The 23639-nt window shown below is 28.4% G+C and overlaps 1 protein-coding gene across 2 annotated transcripts; it reads right to left on the bottom strand.

Annotated features, from left to right (window-relative positions):
• Positions 1 to 13994: 13994 nt before the first annotated feature.
• LOC113556425 (tyrosine-protein kinase Abl) lies at positions 13995 to 23629 on the bottom strand. Of its 2 annotated transcripts, none has more exons than XM_026961354.1 (13): positions 23051 to 23629; positions 21548 to 21802; positions 21175 to 21476; positions 20811 to 21083; positions 20596 to 20680; positions 20336 to 20513; positions 20103 to 20274; positions 19927 to 20039; positions 18987 to 19129; positions 18794 to 18895; positions 18598 to 18727; positions 18406 to 18530; positions 13995 to 17826 (listed from the first exon to the last, which is right to left on the bottom strand). In XM_026961354.1, the coding sequence occupies exons 1-13, from the start codon at positions 23184 to 23186 to the stop codon at positions 16100 to 16102; spliced, it is 3741 nt and encodes a 1246-aa protein (XP_026817155.1). In that variant the 5' UTR covers positions 23187 to 23629; the 3' UTR covers positions 13995 to 16099. The 2 variants fall into 2 exon arrangements, with proteins under 2 accessions (XP_026817155.1, XP_026817156.1); XM_026961355.1 differs by having other exon boundaries at positions 18598 to 18724.
• Between the last annotated feature and the right edge of the window lie 10 nt (positions 23630 to 23639).

Genomic DNA, 23639 nt, shown 5'->3' with positions numbered 1-23639 from the left:
AATGTTAAAGATCGTCAATTGCTTATAGTTATAATCAGTAGCTTTATCACTGGATTTCAAAAAATTCCTCACATCATAAATTTTACTATAATAAGTTTAAGTAAATATTTTATTGAAATTATTAAAGCATGCTGTTATTTTTATAACTAACTTATCAACCAAATATGCTTTTAGACAAATTTATATCATAATGCGCTAATAAATTTACAACTTACCCGCGATTTCAATTAAATCATCTGCTCTTACATAATATTATTAGTCATTAAGTAATTCAGAAATTAATTTTATTTAGAGAAAATATTACCAATATTAGTAATAAAAACTAACAATATAAAATACCTTATTAAATATGTAAAAAAAAAAATTCGCTTTTATATAAAATGTCAGTATTAAATTATTTATTTTATAATATCATATTACCTATAATTAACTAAAAATTGTTATTGATTTTAATATTACCATTTATTAAAATTTAAAAATTTTTCGATATTTTTAATCAATGATATTACCGATTATTATTAAATAGAAATATATAATATTATTTAAATTGGTTTGACTTATACAAAATAAGAATAACGTTAACACCAACTTTATTTAATATTATATTTAATTATACAATATTAATAAATTCTATAGAAAAAGTATATATCTGTTAATAAAGCTTGTTTCTGGTAAAGTATTTTTAATATACACATATATTAATTACCACAATTTATTTTTAAATATAGATTTATATAAAAAGTAGATTAATATCTTTAGTACAAACACAATTATTATATAAATAAGTAGAATATTTGGTTTTATATTAAATAATTATTTATATTGTACAAGGTATTATATTTCGTACATAATATTTATTACAGATACTACCAATGTACACAAATAATATAAATAAATATATTGTATAAATTGTAAAAATACTAAACATTATCAAAACAAAAAGAAATATTATACCATAATTATAGTTAGACCATAAACACAAATGTTGAACAATAGTCATAATTAATTTAAAAAAAAAAATTTTTTTTAATAAAAGGTTCTGCATTATTTACACAAACTATAAAACACATTTAGTGTAAAAAAGAATTCATATCCTTTTCACCTAAATATTTGAAACACCGAGAAGGGAAACTAATAAATTTAATCCTCAGCAATTCAATCACAAATCGTAATGTTATTTACTCATTATCCAGTAGATACAAAAGTTTACAAACCACAATATCTAAACAAGTTAAAACAAATAAAATAGATTTTTATCTTATTTATTTATTTGTAGATGTACAGGAAATATCTTTGTTACAATTAATTAGTAAAAATTAGGTTGGCAACTAACTACAAATTCTTTTGTTTTGTATAAAAAATATTCAAACATTTGTATAAACCATGCAATCGCAATTGTTTTTTCTATTATTATTATTATTTCACTTACTAAATACTAACTACAATTAAACTTATTTTCTTGTAAATATTTTTCATCTATGTGAAAATAAAAATTACGAAAGTAAAATATTTTATTTTGGTACTAAGTTAATTATTACCCAGACGCTCAGAGAAAAGAGAGTTACGAACATTTTGAAAATTACTAATGACAAAATCTGTATTTTCATTCTAAAGAGGTTACAGTTTAAAATCATTTATCGATGAAAAACAGTAAATTTTTAAAAAATATTTTTATCAAATAGAGTTATATGACTTATATGCATGATAATATAATGGGTCATGAATTTGCTCTATAAAAAAGTTGGTGTTTTTTTTTATTTAAAATCCCCTTTCTCAAGCAGCTGCAATATTATTTTTTATTTTTATTTAATAAATATAACTCATAACTCATGATTATAGTGTTATATTAATACCTTATATCAGGGCTGGGCAAAATCCTCAAAAAAAAGTATCATGATACATGCATTTAATGTATCTAGATACAATATACAAGATACCTACATGATACTTTTATATTTCCAATTGAATTTTATTAACTATTAAATTATATACTAAACTGTCTATACATAAACAACATATCATATACAAATCTTTAACTACTGTTCAAAAAAAATATGTAGTTGAATTTATAATAAGCTATTACTAATAGGCTGTGCTCTCGTTAACCTGAATTTCTGAAAATTTACCTTATCATTCTCCTCTCTCATGACTCACAGCATCAATGGTAAATAAAATATGTTTCCACGGAAACTACTAACTAAATCAACATATAAAAACGTACTTCAAGATAATGTCTTATTTTTGTTGATACTTTTCTCCATATAGAATAACTGTTTTTCAAAACCATTGTTGATTTAATAAACATATGATTTAACTTTATTCTTCAGACACTTTATTATCGAAATATCATTGAATTTAATTAATGCTTAAATGCTATACTCGGAGATAAAACTCAAAAGCAATATTATTATACAAATTAATTATTATTGTTCGCAATTTTTGAGGTTTGTTGATCCAAGCATTTTAGTTTCCAATATAATAATATTTTATATTTTTTAAAAACTGATTTTGTGTAAATTAACTAAATTTAAATTTAAATTTATTTTCTACAAAGTACGTAACCAACAGAATTTTACAAAATGATTTCATTTCACTGCTATAATACAGCATATTTCACATAATGCATTGTATTATATCTTAAATCCACAATACCATAGTATAATCGTAATTCAAATTCGATAAAAAAAAAAAGTTGAGTTACTTTCAATTGACATACTTTATTGACGTAATATTATGATTTTTGTATCGCTGATCGCATTAAATGTAAATGCAAAATGATTGGCTAGTTACATCATACGTAACTCTGTGCTCTGAAATATAATACGCGAATAACATTATGTTGAATATTATCATATTGTCATGTTGATAAATGCGTTACAGTTTTTTAGGTCTTATTGTCATACTTGCGAGTATATCAAACATAATATGTTTAATAATTTTTCATTAACAGATTTTTTCCCCCATGAAAACCATATATTATGCGTAATTTGGAGGAGTTTACCATCCCCTTCTGCTATTAAAAAAAATTTTTTTATCGTTATATTATTACATAATCTATTATGCTTTAAATATAATTTCTATAATGTCATTTTTTAAATTTAAATGAAATTGTTTTGTCAACATCGCTAAAACTTCAATCACAACTTCTGTAAACTACTATAAAATATACCTATTGTGATTATCTATTAACTATTGTCTAATGTCTATATTTGTATTTAGTGAAATATATTCTATTGTTTACATATTATCATAATTTAATAAAAATGAATAATTATATTAATTATATAATATCAACTATAAATAGCCTCGTTATTTTTTATTTTAGTTAATATTTTGGAACTTGTAACTTATTATTTACAGTTGTAAATCTCCTTAGTTTAATTTTAGTTACAAAATGAACGGATAAAATCGATAGAAGAAAAGCTCTTCGAGAAGTTGTATAATATTAATATAATAATAATTACAAAATAGCCGATGTATAAGGCTGTAATTACGGTAATTCCTGGTGAGTAATTTTTGTTAGAAGAACCATAACAACTCTCACGTCTGGTAAGTTTTATTTATTTTCATTGGTTACAAATTAAACATTTACGTACAAGGTACCTATAAACATAAACTGTTCATAACAATAATAATATTAATATTATAATAAGTTTTTACTTTGTAGAATATAAAAGAATATTAACGATAAATATTTATTAATATATATATATATATATATATAAGTCAAAAATTATTATAGTTGGATAAATGTATATTCAAGATAGTTGATAAAAAAGTTATTAAAAGATTAATAATTAAATTTTGATTCCTTAAACAATTTAAAATAGGAAATAGATGGAGTCGAATATTAACGACATTAGAGTATTTGAGTTTCTTATTAGGACGACATGTAGTAGATATAATAAACAATTTAATAAAATGACAAGAAATACTTTATACAAATGTAACCGTGTAGCCATATTGAAGTAGCTAGAAGCATTGTATTCAATAGAAAATTAATTATTGAGAGAAAAAAAACCGTTGGTTAATTAATCAAATATAGTCTTAATTTATTTTACAATTGGATAAATCTCTTTAAATATCTTCTATAAGTGTGCGTGCATAATATTTACTATACATCATCAAAGTATAATTAACAAAACAACAGAGGTAAACATATTTTTAGTTTTGCATCCTTTTACATTTCCGACAAGTTTATTGAATCATACTATTATACAACAATAACATTACCACCACACGCACATTATCCATCATCTTGACTTTTATTGTAAAATAAATTTTTAAACTTGAATTATTTTTGTCGTTAAAATGTTGTTTTATTTATTATATTCATAAGTTTTAATACCATTACTAGAGATATTATTAACTTTCTTTGTGATTTTATTTTATTTTTTGAGTCACTAAACCTGACCAATCGTTATTAACTCGCTTTGATCACGCTGCTTTCATTAAATACGTGTACTTACATAATTCGTTATATTATGTGGATGAACATTTCCAGCAATAAAGATAGTAAAAAAATCCATTGATATTACCCTACAAATATATTTACATAAGTACATTATAACTATTGGAATTAATTATCTAAGAATCCGATTTCAAGAATTTTTTTTTTCTTAATTTGAATGTGAATATTAAATAATGACGAAGTTAAAAGGTCTATATGAACTAATTGGACTATTTTCTTTTTAATTAACGGATGGTTTCGAATAGGTCTGGAGAGGATATATTTTATATGAGAACATTTGAATGATTACGGAATCGTTTGTATGATTTGTATTCTCTATCAAACCTTATATTACATACAACTTTAACAATTTTCAATCTTTTTATTGAAAAACATAATCTACACTATGTCACATAAACGTTATTGAGACATAAATTCATTAAATAATTGAGAATGAAGTTGAAAAACAAATACAATTAACTTCTGAAAAAATCCGATATAATAAAAAAATACTAAATAAATAATTCTTATCTTCCGCTGTTAAATTTAATTATGTAAGTTTTATAAAATGATCGTATACAATTAGAGATGTAACATTAACACTTAACGGTATACACATTTATGCAATACAACTAATCTACTAAATGATAGATATTTTTAGACAAATTTATAAACCTATAATTTATTTTACGTTTTTGGCTTATATAAATATTATTAAAATAATATAAAATTGACCAAACATTAATTCATATTGGATTTAAACTTTTAATACTTTTATAATTTTACTAAATATTATTCCAAAAACCTTTTTTATTTATTATTATTATTATTTTATAACAATATAGGTACATTTATTAATTATTATTAATAAATAGTTATTATTTTATTGAACGTTTGATATTATTTAATACTAATATACAATGAAACTTCTAAATACCGGACACCGAAATTTTATTCGTTATTTGGAGGTGTCCGGTATTTAGAGGGAGAAATACAATACTAGGAAAATAAAAAATTGAAATTATAATTAAAAATGTATTAATTTATTTATTTAAAGTTATTTATGTATATAAATAAGTAAATAATAAATTTAATTTATTTTTATTATTTTTATGTATTTTTAAATATGCGAAGGTAAAAAGATAAAAAAAATTGATAACATAAAAATTAAAACTAACATATTATAATAAAAAAATCAGTTACTTAAGATTGTTTCGTATTTTGGCGCGAAGTAATTTTGTATATTAATGCATTTTCTAATTCCATAAAGTTACAATAGAAATGATTAAAATAAAAAGTTAAAATTCTATAAAAGTGTCTATTACCTAGAGGTTTTTCTATAAAAAAGTAGTGAAAATGTCCCCTTTCCCCAAAATATATACGCTATTTAGAGGTGTCCGTTAAGGAAGGTTTCAATGTATTAAATTATAGTAATATTCCAAATTCTTGATAAAAAAAAAAGTTCACGGACATTTCCATGGAATTTTATAAATTCAATATATTAAGTTCCTTGACAAAAAAATATGTATTCATACCACTACCCGATACCTTTAATAAATATAATATTGAAAATAAACCAATTCTAATTTTCAGTCAATACTATAATATAGCTGGGTATATATGACGGTCATAATATAGACTAATACTAATTACTAACAATTTGACTAGTTACTACTAATACTCTAATAAATAATAATATATTTGTCGGCTCATTCCAAGCTCATGTTACGCACTAAAGGTAAACCTTACTTTGTTCTCATGATGTACACTTCACTCTCGTTTAAAAAATATTGAAAACCTCACTAGGTGACTGAATAGTAACTGTAAAATTTAAAAATATATAAGGTACTCTGACAACTTTCTTTTGTGTTTAGTTTATTATACAAAAACACGATTGGTATTAGATAATATTCAGTATTTTCGAGGTTACTTTTAAAATAATTATTTAACAATTTTCAAGTATAAACTACAATTCTAATGTGGTTAAACACAAAAATTCAATTTGGTGTATTAATGTATATATTATTTATAAATTTATAATATAAAAACCATGAAGGATATCATTTATATAGTTACAAAATGTACCGATAAATTAATGCTTTTAATACTCTTTTTTCTTGTGTGAATTGATAACTCAACAAATTAATTCTATACGTAATGATAATTATTATATGTATTAGTTCTAAAATATAAATATCTTTTGATTTTATCCTTACACTTATATTTCACTAGCATTCCATAATAATATGAGATCACTTTTTCTAAAGTTAACTTTTAATAAGTATATACAGTACAAAAAATCGTACAGTTTTAAAAATAATGTTGTGAATGAAGTTTTACAGAAAAAAACAAAAATCACTTAGTTTTCTTTCGTCGGACTCCCATAACTCGTTGACATACACAAATAAATTATATAATTAATAAATTGTATAACATTTAGTTTTCTTTATCTCTCTCTTTCTCTCTCTCTCACACACACACACACACGCGCGCGCACGTGCACTTTGACTTTAAGTTCATGTGAGGTAAAAATGCTGCTTTTGACGAAAAAAAATTGGTACAAATCTATTCACGGCATCATTATAATATTTTGATTGCGTTCGTACGACGTACTTATAAAATATAATACATCATTTAAATGTTTTTTACGTTTATTGTTTGTGCGCGTAAAATGTTTTTTTTATTGGCATTTGTTGCATTCCCTCTTCTAGCGTGAACATTATTTATGAGTCTTGTTAATACATTAGAGTTAATTATATTGTACTATTGTCGATAGGTAGTCCACACGATACATTGTATTCGGTAATTACAATTTATTAAATGTATTTTTAGATAACAATGTGATCTTACTTATACTGCCGACCGTTCTCCCCATTATGTTGACATATTGTTCAATTATTTTTCATTTTTAGGTTTCTTTCAGCAAAATACGTTATTGAACAAATCTGGATTACAATTAACAATTAAATTAAGCTTTTTCGAATTGTTTTAATGTTTCCATTATCAGCTTTATCAGATTTATAGACATTTATAGTAAGATAGGTACTATCATATCATGTAAATTCAAACCTAATGTCGATAATGGTTCCCAATCTATTATTACTCATTTTTTCAACATAATTTCAAAAAAGCTAATAATTATGGTACCATTTGTTATATAATTATAATGATAAATAATGATTTTTAGTTTTCATAATTTAATAAGTGCTACTAATTAGTTTTATGAAATTATATTTAATATGATAATATAAATTTTAGACCACACATAACTTCTTATTATATACTGCAACCAGTCACCATTATTTTGTTATACACATTCCATTAATACGTGAGTAACTGTAATAGATTTTTTTTATATCAGAATTAAGTTAAAACGTTTGACACGAGTTTTAATATTTATTTTCTACATTTATTTATTACATTAGTTATATTTAAAATGTACTCACTTCCCTCTTGGTCATTACTATTATAAATAAATAAATAAATAAATAATAACATACAGTATTATCATAATGGCAATAGTAATATTGGAATTTCTCGAACTTATTACAGCAAAATTATGGGCACGGTAACCATGGTTACCGCCGCCAACGAGTATTTACAGCAATATTACTGGTGTGGATGATAATAATAAAATGAGCCCGGGCGATTACCAGACGTTGGCCGGTACGCTATCCTTTGTACATATATCCAATATACTTGAAAATTAAAAAACTTTTTGGGCAATAGACGTCGCCAAAAACCATTTAAATCCCCAACACATAAAAATAATAGCCACAGTAGTATAGACGTTATAATTATACTTGACGTGCTCTTTAAATTAATAGTTTCTCCGATCGGTAATTATAACTTGATTTTCTACTGCGTATAACAATTTGTAAATTACAAATTGTAATAAAATATAATACATTATTATATTATAAGATAAATAATTGTAAATTTTACTGAATATACACTATGTGTGCAATACTTGCGATGAACATAATACAGTAGATAATTTAATTTGGCTATTTGAATGATGTGTTAAAAAATATATAAATTGTAAATAATAACTATATAAAATAAAGTAGACGCCGCTTATAAGACTCACGGATATAAGGTTCAGTCGCTTTTTAGACTCAAAATCGTCTGAAATGGTCCGGACGTATCAAAATACATTAAAAAAAAATCGGTTTTAAAACTCAAATTTCGTAAAATAAATAGTAAAAATAAACTTTTTTGGTTATAATTTAGAAATAAATTGGTATTGAAAAATTAAATAATATTCGTGTCGATTATTTCTAGTTTTTGTTGGTACCTTATAACATATAATAATTTTTATCGCAGATAAAAGTTCACATTTATCGCAACGATTATCGTTATTATATTTCGGAATATTAGAACAAAATAAAAAAAAAACTAAAATTACAATTTTTTTTTCAAAAATAATTTTTCAAAATAAATAATAAATACATTATACATACATCCTTTATAATTTTTATAATATTTTTATATGTAAATATATTTATCTATTATAATTTTAGTTTTTTTTATCGGGATTATTAAATTTATTCAATAATAAGTATGTAATATGTAATATGTGTTAAAGTATTAAAATTAAAGCAAAATATGAAGTAAAATAAAATTTATAAATACGTAATTTTTTTTTCTACTTCACCTATAAGATTCAATTTGTTATAAGAGTCACTTTGTGCTGGTCCCAAAGTGAGTCTTATAAGCGGCGTCTACTGTAATATATTATAATGATCATGTAATAATATTTCTCATTTCATAATTATATCTATATAATAATATAGACACCTTTAACTTTTGTATACCTACTACAATTTAACAATGATGCTAATTTTCAAAATACCCATCTAACCGATATTCCTCATCTAACAAATCAAAGAAAAATCAATAATAATGTGTTATTATTATATTAGTATTGGATATGTTTATTATGCCTTTTTCTAAAATTAAAAATATTATTTATGCAACTTACTTTATTCTATACATAATATTACCTCAGTCATTAAAGTGTAAGACTACATCATAAAATGTATTATACTCATTTCATACCATCTCCAATTTTGATGTTTCAAAATTGCATTACCATAAAGTTATACCTAATAACAAACTAAATTTATAACTGTAAGATGGGTAAAATAATTTATTGTAGAGTTGCTCGAAATCTCCGAATTTTCCGTTGTTCACAGTTTAATATTAGTAGCACGTGTTCACGTATTCAGAAAATATTTGTTGTCGAATCAGTGGTGTTATTTTAAGAAAACATTTCTATTCAGTTCTTTACAAACAATACAATTTCCTGTGTTCCATCGGAGATCTTTGTTTTTACATTACACTCGATAGGTGGAATTTCATGAAAATGGAATTGTTAAATTTAACTGGTACGGTAATAATTGTTGTTATTAAATAGTTTTGCCTGTATTACTGTATTAGCTTACTCCCCCCCCCCTTAAAAAATTCCACGAATTGTAAAAAACAATTATTTATATTATATTCCTATAATATGTATTTTATGTCATTAAAAATGAATAATAATAGTTAAACATTACAATGGCCATCTACATGTCAATGTAGCAAAATTGCCTATACACCACGCCGCCCAACGAATATTAATATTATTAGTAATTTATTACGAAGAGTAGATTACATTGGGCAAATTTATTCAATGCTCGATGTTGGATTATTACCTCAAGTGTATTTGATGTAGTCACTACACCATCAGTACCCATTATGCGGCCCGCAAGCCATTGCAGCTCTTTAGCAAATTTCGTGCAGTCTGCAATAAAACTAAAATGTACATTTTAAAATTCAAAATTAAATATATTAAATTACATGAAATACTTATTGAAAGAAATACACTGAAAGAAAATCGGTATTCTTCCATTTTACAAAATGTAAGAGCAATTTTAACATTTTTTGGGTCATAAGTTATAGCATATTTGTTTAAGCGACTTTTAGCAAATTAACATTTATCAAAATACAATATAAAAATCGTTTGAGTGATGCATGCACATTTGGACAATTTAATGCGGTTTTCAACATAAAAATCACCTGTGGACATAAATAAAATAATAAAAGAAACAGAGGTAACATCCATTAACACCAAAACAACTTTGAATAAAAAATCAATATCAATTTAATACTAATTATTACTATTTTAAATCTACCTATAATACTTATACTGTTCTAATAAATTTAATACATTTTATGAACTATCCATTTTTTGTGACATTATAATTATAAATTAATAAACTATAATTAATACATTTTAATTTTATTTTATTTTTAATCATTACCATTAAAAATGTATGCAGACCACGAGTAATTTTTAAAATTATTATTTGGCCCTTTCTAAAATTCTAGAGAAGACCGCTGCGTTACACGCTCACTCAGGCACGATTTTATTCGTCGACTAAATTGACCAAATGTAATCCACGAGGCGTCACGTGTCCATGCCTATGAAAAAATATCAAAAATAATAACTTTTATTTTCTAAATAAAAAAACCATACGTCATACTTTTATTTGACGTGCACGTTTTAGATTTAAGAGTGTTTTATAATTCTATACAAAATCTTTCAATCGACGATTAATGATTACTATTTCTGCGCATGTTATGACGTTAGAAAGGTTTAATATTCACGCTCGAATACTAATTCGTCAAAAATAGTGATGATTTTAATTCACATAATATATTTTTTGGAGACATTGATAAATAAACAATAAATATCTGTCTTACTAACATACATAATAACAAATCTTCGTTCAACAGAATACATTTTGTGACGTTAGCTTTAATATTAGAGTAAATTTACCTATAATCGAATTTAAAGGTAAAAATATTATCTAGACAATGACATATGCTTTTAATTATATTATTATTTTAAAGTGAGTTATAGCTATGTAAAATATTATAACTTTAAAATGTACAAAACTCATTTTAAAATGATAATATCAATAAAATCATATGTCATTGTTTAGATAATATTCTTACCTTTAAATTTTATAATAGGTAAATTTACTCTAATAATAAAGCTAACGTCACATAATGTATTCTACTGAACAAAAATTTGTTATTATGTACATTAGTAAGACAGTGACAACACATGCAGGTATGGCGTCCTCTTAATATTTTTCCGAAACTGAAATATGCAATATAAACACAATTAAAATTATTAGTTTTATGACTTACTATTTCTTATTTTAAATATATTATATGTAAGCACAAAAAACTGGAAACAGATTTAAAAAATACTTTAAAACCGACGTAAATCAAATATCGTTAAGATTGTTAATCGTTCTCAAGTATTTAAATTAAAAATATGTTCAGAATTAAGAAAACAAATCATAAAACCAATCGCTTTAATCGTACCTAAAGTACCTACTTGGCTACTTGATTTGGATTTTTTTGTATTCGTGTCCGTATGTGAGCTATTCTATAACAAACCTGTAATACAAATAAGTTATAAACCCCTTTAGATTCTCAGCGAATCTATTGACATAAATTTTATTTAAGGGTTCAGTAGATTTTAAATTTATTAAGCACTAACAAACAAATAAACATTCATTTTTATACATAAGAATTTATATTATTATTAAAATAATTTATTTAATTAATATTTTACTATTATTATTACAGTAGGTTTAATAAATTTCTGCAGAAAATATTGCATTTATTATATCATTAATATTTATAATTTTTAAGGTATATATTTATATATCATATTATTAAATTTATTTTATCAAATTTTGAATAATTATAGCTACTTAACGTAACAATATAAATAAGCAATACCAACAAATAATCTAAATATTTTAAAAATACCATTATACTCGTTTTATAATATAAAAAAAAATGTGATATAAAATACAAGTTTCGAGGTCTCGAGAATAAAATTTTTGAATTACAGCAAAATAACTTAAAATCGTTATTTGATTAAATATCTAATTTTGTCTAAATTTAAACTTTAAATGCTTATAACAAAAATCATGCTCGTGTATCTTTAATACTTTAATATTTTTAAATAGCTATAGTTAAAATTTATGAAGAACTTTAAATTAAATTTTCAAGCATTTTGACCAAGTGAAAATTCTTTCATCAATATTTATGGCAAAAAAAAATAGAAAAAGCTAATATAATCATTTGATTAAAATTTCAAGTATTTATGGTTATTCGTATTTAATTAAAACATAATAAGAAAATCGATTGTCGAAAATTGGTTTCGAGTAAAGGTTCTCTTTTTTCCGTTATTTATTTATTTTTCGTTCTTTCTGATTATTAAAAAAAGTTCTGATCATATTTTTATTTTTAACACCAAAAAGTAACAACTAGATTTACTTTCCTACCATACAGGATTACATTCACAAAGAAAAACATACTTCATCGTAAAATCAATACATTCATCAGTCTACTCAGTAGGTATCTAATATGTTTTACAAATATTACCGGAATACAAAACTGTTTTCAAAATATCTAAATTATTATAATTGAATTCATATACCTATCATTGCGAGGCAGTCTACCATATAGATTCGCGCAGAACCATCAAATACCTCGTCGTAATTATATTCATATTCATGCTAAGGACAAGGTAATACCTGTACTCTCACTCGAGCACCTATACGACGCGCGACGTATTTATACCATCTATAATAAGAGTTTAATCATACAGTTGGCATTCACTTGCCATTAACTTTATAATTAATTTTCGGGAAGGTTCTCCATCCGTTAAACTTTGATATAGGTAAACAATTTGTTAACGATTAGAGATTTCTAAAAATGTTACTTACAATCGCACGTTATTGTGATCTTCCATATAGGTACGGCTACACGCTCTGTCCACCGAGAGAACACGCTCATCCATGCCATCGATACCGGTTGTTCCACGCAAGATATCATGTGGTGATGCACAGAAGAACCGATTTTCGTTAGTCCGCGGCGTTTTCTATTGTCGGACAGGGTGAGTAGGAAGGTTATGATCAAGGGTGTTCCCATAGGGTATACTACATATACGTCGTATACTCTCAAGATTTTTTTTCAGTATTATGGGTATACTGCGTATGCTCTAAATCTCAATTTTTTCCATATTATTGACACGCTCTTTACCGGCTTAACTCCTATAGACCATAAGAAAAATATTCTTATTGTATTAAATGTTTATATTTACTGATACAGTACACTCTCAAAAAAATAAATGAGAACACCACTAGTTATGACGGGTTGCAGTGGCAGAGACGCGTTAACTATTCAAATACCAGATTTGCAAAATCGCTTAAAGTAATCGTTAACTATAGGACCTATAGTATAAGCACTATTACAGTCAAGAATCGAAGTGGAGTCGGTCAATAATTGATGAAAACGAAAAAAAATAAACAAACGATTTTACAACAATATTTAAATATTATAAAAATTACATTTATTTCTAATCGTAACATTGTCAATAGTATATCTTATAGTACTCACTATTATTTTTTTATATATATATTATATTAACATACATTATTGATTTATAAAATAAAATAATATCGTTGTAATAAATGTTTTACATTTTGCTTCTGCACAATAAGTTCTATATATCTAATATAATAATAGACGTAAAACTCGTATGAAGATAGACGGAGCGCAAAAACAGTACACATCGTAAGATTTATTAATAGAAATTAGAAAATAATATAATATTTAGGTATAACGTGCATTTTTGATACGAAAAAAAATATAACCTACTACTATAAAGACTAGATCAGTATTTTAAAATGAAACATTTTTATTTTTATTACATAGACATAATATAAATATATATATATATATATATAAATTATATAATTAGGTACGTAGATCTACATCATAGTATATTTAAAGATATTTTTTTCTCTCTTATACGCACACAATATTGCGATGAACATGTGTGTATGCTACCGCAATATTAATAATTTATAAAGGCCTACCAGTGGACAAAATCATTTCAGTCTTTTCAATTTTTTTTATATATATAATTGAATTAAATATTACGTTGATCAAAGACTCAAAAACCGCATTTTTACAATAAGATGCAGGCGTACGATTCATTAACGATACATGTATCGAACAAGAGGGAAAACAAGGAAGTGGAGTGGGGTTAAATATGTAATTAATAATAATAATAATAATAATAAAAATCATACACATAAAAACACAAAGAAGATATAAATCGATATCATGATGTAAACATCTTACAGGTATGGTAAAAATTAACAAATCATTGAGCAACAAAATATGGGCAGTTTAATATTTTAGGTAGAAATATAAAAAAAAATTAGTGACGAAATAAATATACAGACACACACACATACACACGCACACACACAAACGCGCATTTTATCGTCCGTTCAGAATGGAATAAGTAGAAACCAAACACAAAAAGAAAAAAACAAATAGGTATAATAATAATCTTTGTGTGCCGACCTTACTGCTCACATAAACCTCTGTCAACTCGCTAGTAAATAAAAACCAATTCAGGTAGAGTACTATTATCGGAACTTAATAAAATGCTCTACTGGTTTTCATAATAAATATAGTATGAATATGTTTTCATAATAATATGAATAAACCCACAAGTCCAAAAAAAAAATCACATGACGTCGCGGGAACATTTCTAAAAAAAAACAAGTCTAAAGCGATAAAAAAATTTACGTGTAATGGTTTTATTATTTATTATTATAATTAACATATTATTTTTTATTCTTGGGGACCTCTCGTGTAGTGTATACCTCTTATGAGCAGTTCGAATATTAAATGACGGAATGCGTTTACCAAATGACTAAACAAAGGGCCGATGTCGCACTTTTGCTGCACAACACACTTGGAATGATTTCATAAATGTAAAATGTATATATTATATTATAGTATAATACACAATATTGTCTATGATTCTAATTTGTATACAAATACGAAGTACACGATAATTACTTTTTTTCCTTTGCCATTAAACTGAACGCTTGGCAATTAAAAACGAAAAAGCGCAAGGATATAGTGTAGTGTTACAGAAATATTTTTGGTGTTACTGGTACTTTACAACGGAAGGGAACAACTACGACTCGGCGTAAAGAATAAAAGTATTTTATTATACGTTTGACCGTCAGTTGATCAATAACCGATCAGTTCGATAATCGATAAATACAAAGAAACATATTAAATAATTCCACGATGGCGGAAATGAGTGTTTACATCGGGACGTTATTTTCAAAACGTAACAATGGAAATAATAACGACAAATCTGTCAACATCGAAGTTACACACACATTATACACGTAGCACTTACGTATATATTAAAATGCTAATTTTTCAAGTATACACTTATTTTGTTGTATTCAAATATTATCATAAGAGAAAGTATATATAAAGTCTGTACAGTCAAAACTCAAAATAATTATAATAATAATAATAATAACCATAGTAATAAAAAAAAATAATAAATAATTTCGTATAGAATATATATCGTTAAAGGAATGTGACGCCACAGCGTCGGGGCGGTATTCGCAGAGCAAGCGCGTAATACATAATAATATTCATATGATAATAAAATATATTATAATAGGTAGTAAGGTAAGTGTTTTGTGTAGAACAATACGACTACACTCGGTGGCGGCGGCGGGCCCGCGAGTTTTATCTCTGTATGACGTTGAGTATGTCCTTGAGGGTGCCGTCCAGCGTTTGGAATATGGTCGAGTGGTCGGCCTGCTGACGGCCACCGCCCGCGGACCGCATCTGCCGAGACTGCGATTCCAACCTGTTGAGCAGCTCGCGCAGGTGAAACCTGAGGTTCGGCGGGGCCGCGGTGTCCGCGTAGTTGAGGCACGACGAGTGGAAGCCGCCCACCTTGTCGGACAGCGACAGCCAGCCGGCCGACGTGACGGTGGGCGCGGCGCGTAGGGCTCGCAGACTGTTGTCCACCGTCTGCCACTGTTCCACAATGTTGGACGGGGACACCGCGCCCGGAGTCGCGTATATCGCGTTGGATTTGTTGGACGACTTGGTGGCGGCGGCGGCGGCAGCTGCGGCCGCCGCCGACGACGGCTTCACCGGCACGGCCGGTCGGTTGTCGTCGTGCGGGGGCGGCCAGACCCGTCTTTCCTTCGCTGTCACCGCCACTGCCACTTCCGACGGCGGGCTCTCGCCTTCCCAAAGTTTCTTCAGGCTGCTTATGCTGCCGGTGCTCCGCCTCTTGTCGTCGCCGCCATCGCCGCCGTCACCGGTAGATTCGACCAAATCGCCGCCGTCTTTTTTCTCGTCGATTTTCACTTTTTTCAATTGCGATTTGATTTCTGCAATGTTGTTATCGATGCGTTGCAACTGTTGCTGCTGGTGGTTGTGGTGAAGGAGGTGATATTGATCGCGGTCGTCCTTGGCGCTCACCTTCCTGAGGTTCGTCTTGAAGTCGACCGGAGACGCGGGCCGCTGCTGTTGATCTTCCTTGCCCGCGACGCCACCGCCGCCCGTCGTGGTCGTCTTCTTGTCGCCGGCCGCGGATTGATGTTTCAGTTCCATCATTTCTTTCATGATGTCCGGCACGAGACTTTTCACGTCTTTGGCGGCGGTGTCTTCGTCCGATGACGGTGACACTTCAGCGACCGCAATGTTCTTTTTCGACAACACGGGCGACGGCTCGACCGCAACGGCCGCCGCCCCGGGTTTGTTGTTGTGCTCGGCCGGATGCAGTCTGTCCTTGCGTGCCGCGACGCACTTCAGTCTAGCCGGTTCCGATTTGGCACTGTTGCACGAATCCGTCGACGGTTCTCTGTGCCTGAGACTCACGCCGAATCGAAACGTGGACATTTCCTCGTGGTCGAGGTCTTCGGGCGGTGGCGGCGGCGGGAATTCGAGATCCGCGAGGTTTGGCGGTGCTGTCGGTTGGGCGCGGACAGTCCGCGGCGAGGAAGGCTGAAAATTTGTCGACGAGTTACTCCTAGTCATATTACCTGGTTGTTGGAAAGGTCGACGTAACGGCATGTTGGTGCTGCGGTGCAAGCTGGCCGGCGGTTTGGCGGTTCCCGTTTCGGCCGACTCGCCGTTGCCGTGTCTCAGCGACTCAAGGTACGCGCCGATGCGCGCCCCCTTTGGCAACGTGCCGTAGCGGTTGATGGCGCGCTTCACGTTTTGCACTTCCAGCGCCGCGACCTTTGGTGTGTCTAAATTGCCAGTGTCTCTTTGGTAAAGTGGGTGTGACGCTTGGTGTTTGGACGTCTTTTTGGTGAGGGAACCACGATGGACTCGGTTCAACTGCGGTATGTGGGTACACTCGTTTTCGGTTTCTACCGGTTCGGCGCTTTCTTCACTGGCACCATCGCTATCGGCAAGGCTGTTAACTACATTTTGCAACTCTTTGGTAATTCCTGCAACCATATTTGAAGTCAAAACAATGATTTAATAAACATAGACTTCAGAAAATGTTCCAAAAAAATTTTCAGTATACCGCTAACAAATATTAACGCTTTACTCTTACTTAAAAAAAAAACATTATGATAATTCATCAAAAAATTAACAAATAATTTGTTTGCGAGAAGTAGACTCATACATAATTATTCATAATGTATACAAAATAATTATTAATTTTTAATTATTTATAAATTACATTGCTCCCACATAAATTATGTGAATTTTAAGTTTTTAGTGTAGAACATTGTACTTTGATTATTTGTTCAAATTAAATACAATCATCCCTCCTCAATAACGAATTAAAAATAAATCTCTTTTTAAACATGAAATATTTTTCAAGATTTTTAAATTTATAATTTGTTAGTTGCTAATTAATTTACATCTATAGCATATTATTATATATTTTTTTTAATTCAGATTAGCAAATTTTTTAATATAATTTGGTTAATTAATATGTATTAAGCCTATAAAAAGAACAATATTGATATATGTAAAATGTCAAACTTTTATTCATATATTTTTTGAGTTAAACAAACCGTTTGGTGGAAAGTTGTCTTCGAAAAAATGTTGTGGAGGAAGAGACATAGCTGCATCGTTTTGATCAGCCATTACTGGACCACCATAATGTGAATCCCTAAATGAACTGCACGATGACAACAAACTGAAAATATAAAATGTTGCAGGGTTTTTTAATAATTAGATAATAACCAAAAATATAAAAAACTTACCTGGTACGTTTTGGTGGAGCCGGTGCTGTTTTTCCACGTTTATTAGTTGGTCGTCGTAGTTGCACAAGGCTTCCTTTCACCACTGGTCCACCAAATGTGGACAAATTACGTTCAACTTGTGTAATTGCTTCTGAAAAATATTTAGTATTTATAAAATATTTCAGACACTTTTAATTTAAATAATAATATAGTTTACCATTAGATTCCAAAGAGGTACCCATGATATTTGAATTATTACCGTGAGCCTTTTTATGTGATAGTTGGGGTGTTGAGCTCCCTTGTAATTGTTTTTCCACCTCTAAAATAAACAATAGAAAACTTTATTTATTACAAATCTATTCTAATATATAAATTAATTATATATTTTTTTTATGTTTAATTAATTTTACCTTCAATAATATTTGATTCTTGAAACATATTTTCCAAAGCGTGATGAATTTCTTTAAAAGACGGCCTCTCATTTGGAGCCCATTGCCAGCACTGTTTCATTAGTTGATATATATTTGGTGGACATCCAGGTGGACAATCCATTCTAATAATAAAATATGTTTGTTTAAATTTAATCTATGGTTTTCAATTTTTCATAATTTTTAACAAAAAATGCATAGAATTAAAAATTAAATATTCTATTTATAAAACCCACTACCACCACTAATAACTTTCATCCTCATCAGATAATCACTCCCAACCCTTCAAGGGTAATTAATAAACCCCTAGATGTAATATTAGGTGTCAGACACTTGCAGTATTTTAAAATAGCACATATGTCATAGTATTGAATAATAATTGTTTCTTTTTTAAGTTAATATCTACTCATATTTTTACTAATAATTGTTATGAATGCGCATTCTGCAACTGAATTAAATTTTACAAATATATTCTTGAAAAAATTAAATTATATTAATATATTAATGTTAGTATATTAAATATATGAGCTCGAGGATAAAACAATAATTATTGTTCTAATATGAATAGATAATATCAAGAGATTCAAGGAATAATATAAAGGAATAACTAAAAAAAAAAAACAAAAAAAATTGATGGTATTATTTTTTAATTCAAATTTGACCAGATCCTTACAAAGAAGTTTCTCTTCAAATTTTATCAAAACACTAGTACCTCAGCAATACCAAGTTCCCAGGACCTCACAAAATGTATCACTCAACATGCACGTAAACTTTTAGACTATCATATATTTCATTCATTTATAATTTAAACTTAATCATGTTGACTTAGTTCATGTTTAATACATACATATTATAAGAGTCCAGCAACTAAATTACAAGTACAAAGCTTAAAATAAAGTTCTATAAAAATGTATTATCGTACCTGTATCCTTTTTCTAGCATATGATAAACATCAGTTAGATCAACTCCAGGATATGGTGACATACCATATGTGGCGATTTCCCATAGTAAGACACCAAATGCCCACACATCAGACTTAAATGAAAAAAATATTTTACATTAAAAATTAAATTAAAATACCATTTAAATAAGGCATACTTTGGTTGAGAATTTATTATAAGCTAAGCCTTCAGGAGCAGTCCATTTTATAGGAAATTTTGCACCAGCATGTGCTGTGTATGTATCGTCTCGCATTAATCGGGCCAAACCAAAATCAGCAACTTTAACAAGATGATTTTCTCCAACAAGACAGTTACGTGCAGCCAAATCCCTATAATAACAAATTATAAGCACTCAACTAATACAAATTAATATTTTTTTAAAACATTTACCTATGAATAAACATGCGACTTTCTAAATAACTCATTGCACTAGCTATTTGAGTGGCCATATACATAAGCACAACTGCATTAATATTTTCCCTATTGCCTTGCCGTAAATAATCTAACAGATTTCCTTTGCTCATAAATTCTGTTATTATGTAAAATGGTGGTTCTCTAGTACAAACCCCTAAACATTTTGAATAAACAAAAAATGTGAATAAATAATTAATATTAACAGTAAATTTCAATTTTAAACTATTATATTATACCTAGCAATTGAACTAAATTTGGATGTTTCATTTCCTTCATAATGGCCGCTTCTTCTAAAAAATCTTTGAGTGCCATTGTGTCTTCCTGTGAAGTTATTAAATTTATCATGTTAAAAAATCTTTGCAAATACACAATCACGAAACTGACACCACAATAAAATAACATCACAATCGGAAAATTAAAAAAAAAAATTCCTAATTAATAAGATAATTACCTTCAAGGTTTTGACGGCAACAGTCATATTATATCGTTTCCAAACAGCTTCATAAACATCACCATATTGTCCTCCACCAAGTTTGTGTCTCATAACAATATCTGTTCGATTAATTTCCCATTCATCAGGTTCAGGACTAAGTGCAAATACAGTAGGTTTGTTATGTTTAGGAGCTGGGTACAAAAGTTGTGTGATAAGACCATCAGAATGCATTGAATGATGATGAACTAATTCAGCAAGGGTATTAAAACGACTCTCAGTAGTCACATATACCTAGATACAATAAAGCAATTATAAATATCAAATGCCATTTTGATTTAAAAATTAATAGCTGAACTAATAATAATAATAGTATATTATATACTTTTCCATCAGAGGTATCTTCATTAATGCGATAATGGTAAACACGCCCTTCATATCGTAATGAAATAGATCTTTGACCTGGAGAACTTTCGCTTTCCCGGACTAAAAAACTACCGTTTATTCCAGAACTAAGCAAATACTCAGCAGCATTTCTTGATATAGGACCATGATACCAAGAATGTTTCTCTAATGAGTTAACGGGTGTTACATAATTTGATGGCACCCATCCAACTTGTCCTGGTGATGCATGTGCTTCACACCATTCACCACTTTTATTGTAAGATAATATACGAACTTGTTCTCCTATTCAAAAAAGTAATAAAAAAAACATTATTCATAACCTAAAAATCAATGAGTGATTATTTAACAATAACCTTTTTTAAGACTAAGTTGGTTGTCACCGCCTGCTTGAAAATCATATAAAGCAACAAATAACTGTGGATCATCATCTTCTTGGGATTGCAATAAGTTTTCTTTTGATGTCCATCGAATTGAAGATTCTAAATTGCTTGATATTGTTCCACCAATTGAACCACCTGAACTCCCACCACCTGAAGGAATGGTCCCCGGAGGATCACCATCTGGAAGATCTGGTATGTGAGGTAAAGGTCTGCTTTGTAATAATGCTTCTGCAAAAATAAATTTTAATTTTAAATTATTAAATAAATATAACTAATATTTACTAAATTTCAAAATATGTAATTAATAGTATTAAAAATATTATTTATATTTCAAAAAATTTTAAATTATTATAAACTGATTCTATAATTTTATAACATTTAAGTTATGATAAACTATATAATTGGTCTACAAAAATAATTAATAAATGCACTCATATTTTTTAATCAAAAAAACTAGTTAAATGTAACTTAAAGCTTAATATAAGTACCTATATTATAATTATTTAGTACTTAATTAACATCAATATATCTATATCTCAATACAATTACAAATACATGACAACCTATTAGTAGATAATTTATTATATTATTGAAACTTTAATAAATTTCAGTAAAGTAGATTTAATTCAATGTTTAGTTAAACTCGGTTACGCTATCATTTAATTTAAACAGTTGATACATGATTATATAATAAGTATAGGTACCTTTTTCGCTAAAATTTAATTATTTTTGTAAAAACTTTATTCCTATATTAATCTTTATTTCAATTTACTTACTGCCATAAAATATAATCAAATATAGGTACAAAATTAAGATGATTTTAGTAATTTAAAGTTGGTTTAAAATCATAAATTATTAAGCACATATCTGTTTAACTTGTAATAAAAAATCATGAACTTAATTATACCTTTAAACTTATAGCTAATTACCTATCATTATTTTGTAGTTTGTCTAAATTTTTGGATATAACACCTATTGGTTAGATTAGTTAAAATATATTTAGTATATATCTATATACTAAATAAACAAAAATTTATAATTTATATTTTACTAAATGGTTTACTATAGTATTAATTATCAATTACAAATCAAACTTTAAAATTGTCAAATAACAGTAATTAGAACTTAAAAAAATTATTCAAGTACTGGCTAACATTTATCTACTTAAACTACTATACCCGTAACCTATTAAAAAGTGTGCACTAAAATTTTAAATTGTTATATACCTATTTATTGAAATTATATTAAACTGTACTTAATTGTGTTTTCAATTAAACAGAGAACCTTCCCATCTTTTTTTTTTTTTTTTACTTTAAGCTGTATACTGCAAAATGACAAATTTAAATGATTTAGATTATACAGCAGTACATGGCACATTGATACATTATAGTCATAGATTATGGTCATTGATAGTGTCTGTGACTCACATCTAACACATCCATGATGTATAACAATATATGAGTATTGCATACTCACCACTGTGTTCGGTGAATATGTTGAGCCCTTGGTTCTTTCCGTCTTTGACGTTGGAAAACCGCGGTTTGGACCTGATGCTGCGCACGGTCAGCGATCCTGAGGTCAGGGCGCGATCCTTGGTCTGCTGCGCGCCCATAATTAGAGACCATTACCCGGACAGATGGACGGTGTTCAATCCGCGACGGTGGCGGACGTGCATAGGGGAACACCTCTGAGCGAACATTGACCAAATAGTAATTGGCCGGCGGGGCGCATTGCCGTGAAAACGCTGAAAACCGAAACAGGACGGGCGCAGATCCCGCACAATACGCACGCACGCAACTTCCGCGCCGACTTGACTCGGCAGTCGGCTGAGAAGGCAGCGACGACGGCAACTTGCGCGAGAAAACCCGCGGCGGACCGACGGACTTATTGGTAATTATTGTCACTACTGCAGTACTGCTGATCGTTGTTACTATTATTATTGTTGTTATTGTTGTTGTTATTTGTTTTACATCGGTCGTCACTCGTCAACTGCTCATCACTCGACATCCGACTTCGTTTACGGTGATGTACTGATGTACGGTGTCTGATTTTCTTCTCCAGTTTT

This window comes from Rhopalosiphum maidis, chromosome 1 (genome assembly GCF_003676215.2).
Source record: "Rhopalosiphum maidis isolate BTI-1 chromosome 1, ASM367621v3, whole genome shotgun sequence".
NCBI classification, from domain to species: Eukaryota; Metazoa; Arthropoda; class Insecta; order Hemiptera; family Aphididae; genus Rhopalosiphum; species Rhopalosiphum maidis.
Note: the sequence above shows the minus strand (reverse complement) of the source record. Positions and strands in the feature narration are given on the sequence as shown.

What these genes read in the sequence shown, in the direction of transcription:
- LOC113556425 (XM_026961354.1), bottom strand. Translation starts at nt 23,186, where the DNA reads ATGGGCGCGCAGCAGACCAAGGATCGCGCCCTGACCTCAGGATCGCTG. An exon ending in AAGATACCTCTGATGGAAAA is followed by an intron (nt 21,084 to 21,174) that starts GTATATAATATA and finishes TATTGTATCTAG; the next exon opens with GTATATGTGACTACTGAGAG. An exon ending in TACCTCTTTGGAATCTAATG is followed by an intron (nt 18,728 to 18,793) that starts GTAAACTATATT and finishes AATATTTTTCAG; the next exon opens with AAGCAATTACACAAGTTGAA.